The sequence below is a fragment of the Marmota marmota genome, unplaced genomic scaffold, assembly GCF_001458135.2.
Source record: "Marmota marmota marmota unplaced genomic scaffold, marMar, whole genome shotgun sequence".
NCBI classification, from domain to species: domain Eukaryota; kingdom Metazoa; phylum Chordata; class Mammalia; order Rodentia; family Sciuridae; genus Marmota; species Marmota marmota.
Window position 1 is genome coordinate 1,360,642 of NW_026000139.1, and position 7,573 is coordinate 1,368,214.

Consider the following 7,573-nt stretch of genomic DNA (forward strand, 5'->3'; position numbering starts at 1 on the left):
CCCCCGCCACACACACACACACACACACACACACACACACACAGCAGCCTGCTCCTCCCTCCATCCGGTCTGTGGCTAATCCCATTAGACTTCTTTTTTGCTTCTGTGGGAAACAAAGCCCAAAGGGATTCCTTAAACAGATTAGGGAGCACAACACGGGGGCAGGCTGGAAGGTTTCTTCCACAGAAGACCTTCAAGTGGAGGATTTGCATATTTATGTTTCTTCTGCCTGGGAGAAGAAAAAACCAACAGCACAAAAACAAGACCACAAGAAGACGCTCTAAGTGCTGCCCCCCATTAGTTAGGATCTGAAAAGCTTGTCCCTGGGAGGAGGACAAAGGTCTAGACTCAGAGGGCTTCAAGGTTTCCCCAAGACTTGCCCCCCCAATAGGAGCTAATGCCCTGGACCCTAGGGCCATGCAGCGGGGGTGGGGGGCAGCCACACCTTCCTCCTCTGCGATGCCGGATCTCTCCTACAGTGCTCCCTGTGGACACCTACTGGCTGCCTGGCATTTTCTTATACTCTTTAGGTATTTTTTCCTCTGCTCCAAACAAACCTGGAAACTCCTGGATCATGCCCTGCAGCTTCTCCCGGTATCCCCTGTGGTGCCCAATGGATGATGAAATAGAGAGGGGGCGGAACTCTGGAGCAAGAAAGATCTGCTCCTGGAAGCCTTCGAGAATGTACCTCATGCACCTGAGCCAAGGTTGGCCAAGGCAGCTCCCTACCAACCATCATCCTCTGGGGCACAACTGTCATTATCATTGGCTTTACTTGCCCCAGATGACCAACCCACCCGCTGTCTACAGGGTTTCCTGTGATTTTTCCCTTTCTAGTTAACCCATCTTAGCTTAATCAGTGCCTTCTGATCTAAGAGACAGGGTCTGTGTGGCATTCTGACCTCAGTATCTTCCTCCATATTCCTCATTTCTCTATCCTTGAATGGAAGAGTTGCATAGGCACCTGTCTTCTCTCCTCCCCATATAGCACGCGCACACGCGCGCGCACACACACAAGTCTTGAGCTAGCTATCCTTTTCTTTGCTCCCATGAGACCCTAGGCTATTTCCCTACCACATCACTATTCACCTTGCATTATAATCACCTGCCTCTTCCCTCCTTCACTCCCCACCCCAAACATAGGCCCTCTCGGCAGTGAGGTTCTTGGAAGAGAGTTTGCAGCACATAACAGGGAATCAGTGAATCTTTGCTGAATGAACGGGGTATCCATACAATTAAAATCTTAGCAGCACTTACTGGGTCAGGAATTGTCCTAAGGGCTGGTGGCCTACATTGAGTCACTGAATGCTTACAGCAATCTCATGCAGAGGGACTGTAATATCCCCATTTTGCAGAGAAGTTCTGTCTCTTGTCCAAGGCCACGGGGATGCTAAGTTGCAGATCCAGGGCAAACCCAGCCTGTTCCTGTCAGCTGACCCTGCTCTGATCTCCCGGCTGCTACTGAAACCCCAACTGGCTCCTCACTCTCTTACCCTGGTTGCTATCCTGGGAAGTTCAGTCCCCAAGGGGGCCATTTGGATCAAACACACTTCTGTGCAGCATTTAGAGATGAAAGGAGATTCGCAAAGCTGCCTCCTGCAGACGGATCTCACCAAGAGGGCTGAGCAAGAGGAGTGCACAATGGTGTGTCCATCTTCCAAGAAGATCAGTTAGAGGACACTTGGGGCCATGTGCAAAGCACTGGTGAGCTCCCCTGTGTGCATTGACTCCCCATGGGCCGACTTTCCTGGGCCATGATTCTGAGCCACAGTGTGCATGCCCCTGTGGATAGACCAGAGTGGACCAGCATTGCCCCTCTCCCTAACGTGGCTGATTCATGACTACGGAGGGACTTGAGGGTTCCAAACCAAGGCACACTTATAAATCTGGCCTACCCAGTTACAATCACTTCAAAACAGAAACCCGTGACTTGGATCGTTCACGACATGCCAAATTTTCTTTATCACTCAAATCGACAACCCCATGTACACAGGAGCAAGCATAAGCATCATGCTAGTCGATTTCCATATCTGATTGTGTTTAGTTCTTCAGCTATTTCTGCCTCATTCCTGTTCTCCTTTTGTAGACAGGAGCAAAGAAAGGCTCAGGGACGTTCAGCAACTTGTCCAATGTCACCCAGAGGACGAGTAGTAAGCCCAGCCTCCAAACCCCCAAGTTTGACGCCCTGCAGCCTCAACACTGAGAGAGAATACGCACATCTCCTGAGCCCAGCGGATCTCTGGGAATCAGTTCTGCGACGGCAAACCTACCATTCATCTTAATTTTTTTCTGATGTTCTACGGTGTCACTGCCAATTTACTCCATCATTTTGGAATTACTGGCTAATAGGATGTCCCAGTGAACTGTTCTGATTTGTGTTTTCATTGTCTGGGAGAAACCAACCATTGAATAGTGACAGGGATGTGTCTGGACAATTGAATCACACTAAGACTCTTCTCCCTTCTCCCCTCCCTCCTGGGTCTGGTGGCGAATACCTACTTCTCTTTGTTTGGACAGAATGGGGAGACCTACCTGTGTCAGAGGGTCTGAATCATAACAGGTCCACACGGCCCCGGAGCTGGGGGAACTCTGCATCTTTTTGGTGGCTGGCACCTTGGTCATCTTGGAAATCTCTCAGGCTTTTCCAGAATCTTCTACTTTTCGAGGAGTTCCAGAAATTCCTCCCTGACTCCCAAGTTCCAGCCACACAGAACCCCCCAGAAGGGTTTCTGTGCGAGGAGGAATGGGAAAACAAATCACCCGAGTGTCCCACAAACAGGATAAGGAAGTCCCGAGGCGACGAAATCAGGCTAAGGGGGAAATCTTTACTTTTCAGAAAGTTACAAACTTTTATAAACTTCCCCCATCTTCAGAAGCGTATCTTTTTCCCTCCGATAAGCAAAATAGAATATAAAGTGAAGAAAATAAAACTCCATCAACAAAATCCCCATCCTGCCGCCAGAGTCCAAGAACCCAGGCGGCCCCAGTGCGGGGCTCAGCCCAGCCCAGCCCAGCCGTGGTCAGGCAGGGTGAGAGGCGCAGCCGCCAACAGTCAGGTGCGGGCCCCTCGGTTGCCGGGCAACGGGACGCCAGGCGGGGCCGCCTCATTGGCTGGGGCTGGAGGGGGCGGGGTCGCCGACTCCTGGCAGCTGCACTCAGGCTCTGAGCAGGTGGCTGGCGGGAGAGCCACGTTCTCTAAGGTCTACTTTTCCCCTCTTAGATCTAAGGATCCGGATTCTTTTCCTCCACCATTCTACACGTCTCCTCCCTTTGACCTTTGCTTCATCCTGCTGCTAACCCCTGAGTGGTTCCTTGTGCCTTGATGGTGTGTGTGTGTGTGTGTGTGTGTGTGTGTGTTGCACAACGGGTGCCTTTGGCAATTCTTAACCCAGGAGGCCTAATTCTCCCCTTTTCCTGCCTGAGAAACTTCTGCTCATCCTTCAAAGCCCTTCTACAGGTATACATTCACGCACACACACGTACATATAAACACACGTGTGTATTACGAATATAATTGTCTCTGATGTTTATTAAGAACGTGCTAGACCCTGTTCTAAGTGTTTTATATTACAATGGCAACAGAATTCTCACAGCATTCCACCTAGGAAGCTGTTATATTACCCTGTTTTACAGACTAAGCAACTGAGGCACAGAGACATTAAGTGACCCGCTGAAGGTCACACAGCATGGACCTGAGCTGGGATTCAAGGTCAGAACTGTTTGATTCTAAAACCCAATTTCTTAACAACTTAGCTGCCTGACCTGGGGGAAGGGCCCTCTATAGAGAGAGCTTCAGCTTCCATATCTTTGAAATGGGGATAACAGATTTACTACAGGTTGTTAAGGATTGAAGTAGATAATATATATAAAAGCTGAGCATATGAGAAGTCTTGGTTGAGGGTGCTGCTATTATTTCCTGACATCCTTCCTCTAGGAAGAATTAGGCATTCTGACTGTGCTGGGCTCATTTCATAGCAGATATTAATACTAACAATATTTATGGATTGCTTACTCTGTGCTAGGTACTGGACTAAGCACTTTACATACATTAATTCAATTAATCCCCCAATAACCCTGTGAGGTAGGTTCTCAGGCTGTAAAAAAAAAATATATTGCACATTTGTTATTTGCATGCCTTATCCTTGGCATTACTTTACCCTGAATCAGTCGAGTTCCTGGTTTCTGCCTAAACCTTGAGCTGCTGAGGATTATGATATCATCATGGGCTTATCTTCCCCAAAAGATGACACTCCACACGGAATGCAAAATGCCTGACTATGCGGCTCCAGGTGTGGATGGCTGGAAGTCATTATTTCCTCCCCATTGTCGGGAGACTGCATCTGACCTCCCCTTTCATGGGAAGTTCGGGTTCTGTTTCCTCTATGGGCAGCATTAAGCAACCAGCAAGCGCTTTCAGAACAATGCAGATAAACAGAACTGTGTTTAGAGGATGGGGCTGAGGGTGAGAAAACAGAGTGGGAAATGTTCAGCTCTGAGCCCAGGCTGCCTTGGCAAAGAGGGACTCAACGAGTTCCGTCTGAGCCCAAGGCATGGGAAGAGGGCTTTGGCTCAATGTGAAGAAAGACCTATGCAGCAGAGCATCATTTTAAAAGACGTGAGCTCTGGAGTCAGCTGACGTAGCCACCGAGCAGCCTCCATGGTCACTAGCCTCAAAGGACCAGGCTGAAAGCTAGATGGGACCATCTATGCAAAGTACCGTGGCTGGCACAGAGGAGGCGCTCAGGGAAGGTCAGCTCCTATGTCCTTTGTTAGTACTCACCTGCCAAAGCCAGGTGAGAACTGGAAGAAGTAAGGCTTCTCAAATTCTGACCCTGTCATTTACTGGTTAGAAGAACTGGGTCAAGTCACTTCTCCAAGCCTCCGTTTTATTATGGATGGGAAGTCCATGTACAGGGATGGTCAGGCCCGTCCATCTTATGCCTGCCCCTGGGAGTAACAAGTAGAATGACAAGTGTATAGAGCTTGTTTGGCAGAAAGGGCTCAGTGGGTGCTATTTCCCTTTTCTGTCTACAAAGGGGTGTGCTCCCTAGGGAGGAAATGAGCTCCCCAGCACTGGTGGCATTCAACCAAGGGCTCCCTGGCTTCTCGATGGGTGGAAGAGGCCCCAGTGATCACTCGGTGGTGAGTGACTACTTGACATTTAAGGTCCTTTCCAAACAGAACTTGGGAGACAATATATAGTTCAGCTGGCGTTTAAATCCCAACGTGGCCCATGACCAGCTGCGTGACTTTACCCAAATGATGGCTCCTCTCGAAGCTTGTGTTTTCTCATTACAGAAAGGAGATTAAAAAAATAGGACCTATGTAAAAATGGTGTGACACACACACAACATTTCGCACAGTACCTGACACATCATAAAGACGTGGTAAATGATAGCTATTGCTAGGCTATGATCATAAGAACGAAATATTTTCTAGATCAATCTAGTACTTTGGGGGAAAAACTTGTTAATGAGGAATAGCCCCCCAACCCTGGAGATTCATGGCATCTCCCAGTCTAGTTGCTGGATGAACACACACACACACACACACACACACATAACCTTAACAAAAAAGTGTACAAAGGGACATATTGATTGATTGAGCTCCTTCAGTAGAAGACCCCAGATGTGTGCTACCATTTGGATATGATTTGAGTGTGTCCCCAGAGTCACATGTGTTGGGAGTTTGATCCTCAGTATGGCAATGTAAAGAGGTGGCTGTCCCTTTAAGAGGCGGGGCCTAGTGGAAGGTCATTAGGTCACTGAGGTGCTGCCCTCAGCAGGATTTCATGTAGTTCTTGTGGGAGGTTGGTTGGTTCTTGTGAGAGGGTGGTTACCAAAGAACGAGCCTGGCCCCTCCCTGGTCACTCTGGCTTCTGATCTCACATCCAATTTCTCCCTCACCCATGCTGTCCTGCATGACGCCTTCGCCATAATGTGATGCAGCCAGGGGTTCCCTCGGCAGAACCCGCATCATGCTGTTTGGACATCCAGATTCTGAGTCTGTGAGCCGAGTAAACTTCATTTCTTTCTAAGTCCCTCAGCCTCAGGTATTCTGTTATAGCAATGGGCTAATACAATGGGCAAGAGACTTATTGGGGGGCATAATACAAAGAGGAGGGGCAGGGATAGGCATGGAGAGTCTGGTGATGGGAGGACGGAAGGGGGGGATTGGAAGGGAGGAATCACACATGATGATACAGCTCTGAGAAAGTCTCAGCCAGGCTGATGGGGAGGCCCTGATTCAAAGTAGCCTGTTAGACGAATCCCCCATGGGGCAGGAACGGCCTGGCTCTAGGCCCCCACGGTGCCCACTCGTTGGCTGGGAGCGTCTGGGTGTGGGATGCGTGACCCATGGAATCAAAGCCTGGAGTATGTATTAAAAGACACAGCGCCTGCCAATCAGCCGTGCTCCCTGCAGACCCTCTGGGAGGGACGTCAAAGCCTCCACAGGCCCTGGAGGCTTGGCTAGTGGTGTGATCCAAGTCTTCATTCCCGAGGATTCTGCGCCCTTCCACAAATACGGTCTCCTTTTGGTCTCAGGTTGCCCCATGCGTCATTCTCTGCTTAACGTTGGTCAGGAGAGTTCTGGGGACACAGCTGGATCACACACGTTCATCATGGATTCCTTCCTGCCCTCCCCCAACTGCATAACTGTCAATCAGGGTCAAATCTTCCTGACAAAGTGGTCACCTCTTTTCTCTCCTGCTAGTCCCCAGACACACAGCATCCAAGTGCCCTGTAGCAACGATAGCTGTAGTCAGAAAGAGCCATGCTTTGTCCCCTGGCAAAAATGTGACCATTTGGGGGAACCTGGACTCTCACCTTGCAGAGCTCAGAGCTGCAGAAATTGGAAGGTCAGAGTCCCTCAGGGGTTATTGGACATGAAGGGTGGAGAGACCCCTCTGTTTCTCTGTCTTGGCTTCTGTGTGTGGAGGACGCAATGCTACTGATGGGGTTCATAGCAATTGCAAAGCATCCTTGCTGGGGTTCCGCTCTGCCTTCCCTGGACTGGTCCAGAATCTATGGCACCAGCTGCCTCGGGTGCTGTGGTCTGTGTGATGACTGGATCCCATGCCAAAGTGAAGTAGGTCCTACAGCTGAGTTTCCGTGGGCATTGACGACATAATGGTAGCAGGTGGGGTTGGGACCCGGTCAACACTCAGTTCCCAGTTCCCAAGAAGCACTCTTTGCTACCATTTTGCCTTGAAATCTCTCACTGGATACAACAGATGTTCCTAAACTTTCTTAGCTCATGGTGCCTTTTGCTTCTCAATAAATTTTTAATGGCATCTCTAAGCCAAAAGAAATATCTTGAGAAGCCCACTTGTTAAGTAGTTTGGCCCATGCAACTGAGTACATATTTAGATCTTAAAGATGTCGTCGCCATTTGATAAAATGCAACACGTACCTGGAAAGAAAACTTTGCATTTGATTCTTAAATAGCCACAGTTGCTTTCCAACCAGACAGGTGTTCCTGGTGGGCACTGCACAACTTCTCAAACTTTGGAATCAAATTTTTGGACACTTTCACCTTCACACTCGATGGCATATTGACTTTAAATTTTTTT

At 49.1% G+C, this 7,573-nt stretch overlaps 1 protein-coding gene across 2 annotated transcripts in view; it reads right to left on the bottom strand.

Annotated features, from left to right (window-relative positions):
- The window catches only part of Ccdc60 (coiled-coil domain containing 60), a 137,273-nt gene extending 134,225 nt beyond the window's left edge, over nucleotides 1–3,048 (bottom strand). Inside the window, exon 1 of one of the 2 annotated variants that reach the window (XM_048785724.1) lies at nucleotides 2,533–3,048. In XM_048785724.1, the coding sequence (XP_048641681.1) occupies nucleotides 2,533–2,622 (90 nt within the window). In that variant the 5' untranslated portion in view covers nucleotides 2,623–3,048. The remainder of the gene's footprint in view (nucleotides 1–2,532) is intronic. The other variant, XM_015505134.2, reaches the window with a different exon arrangement.
- Between the last annotated feature and the right edge of the window lie 4,525 nt (nucleotides 3,049–7,573).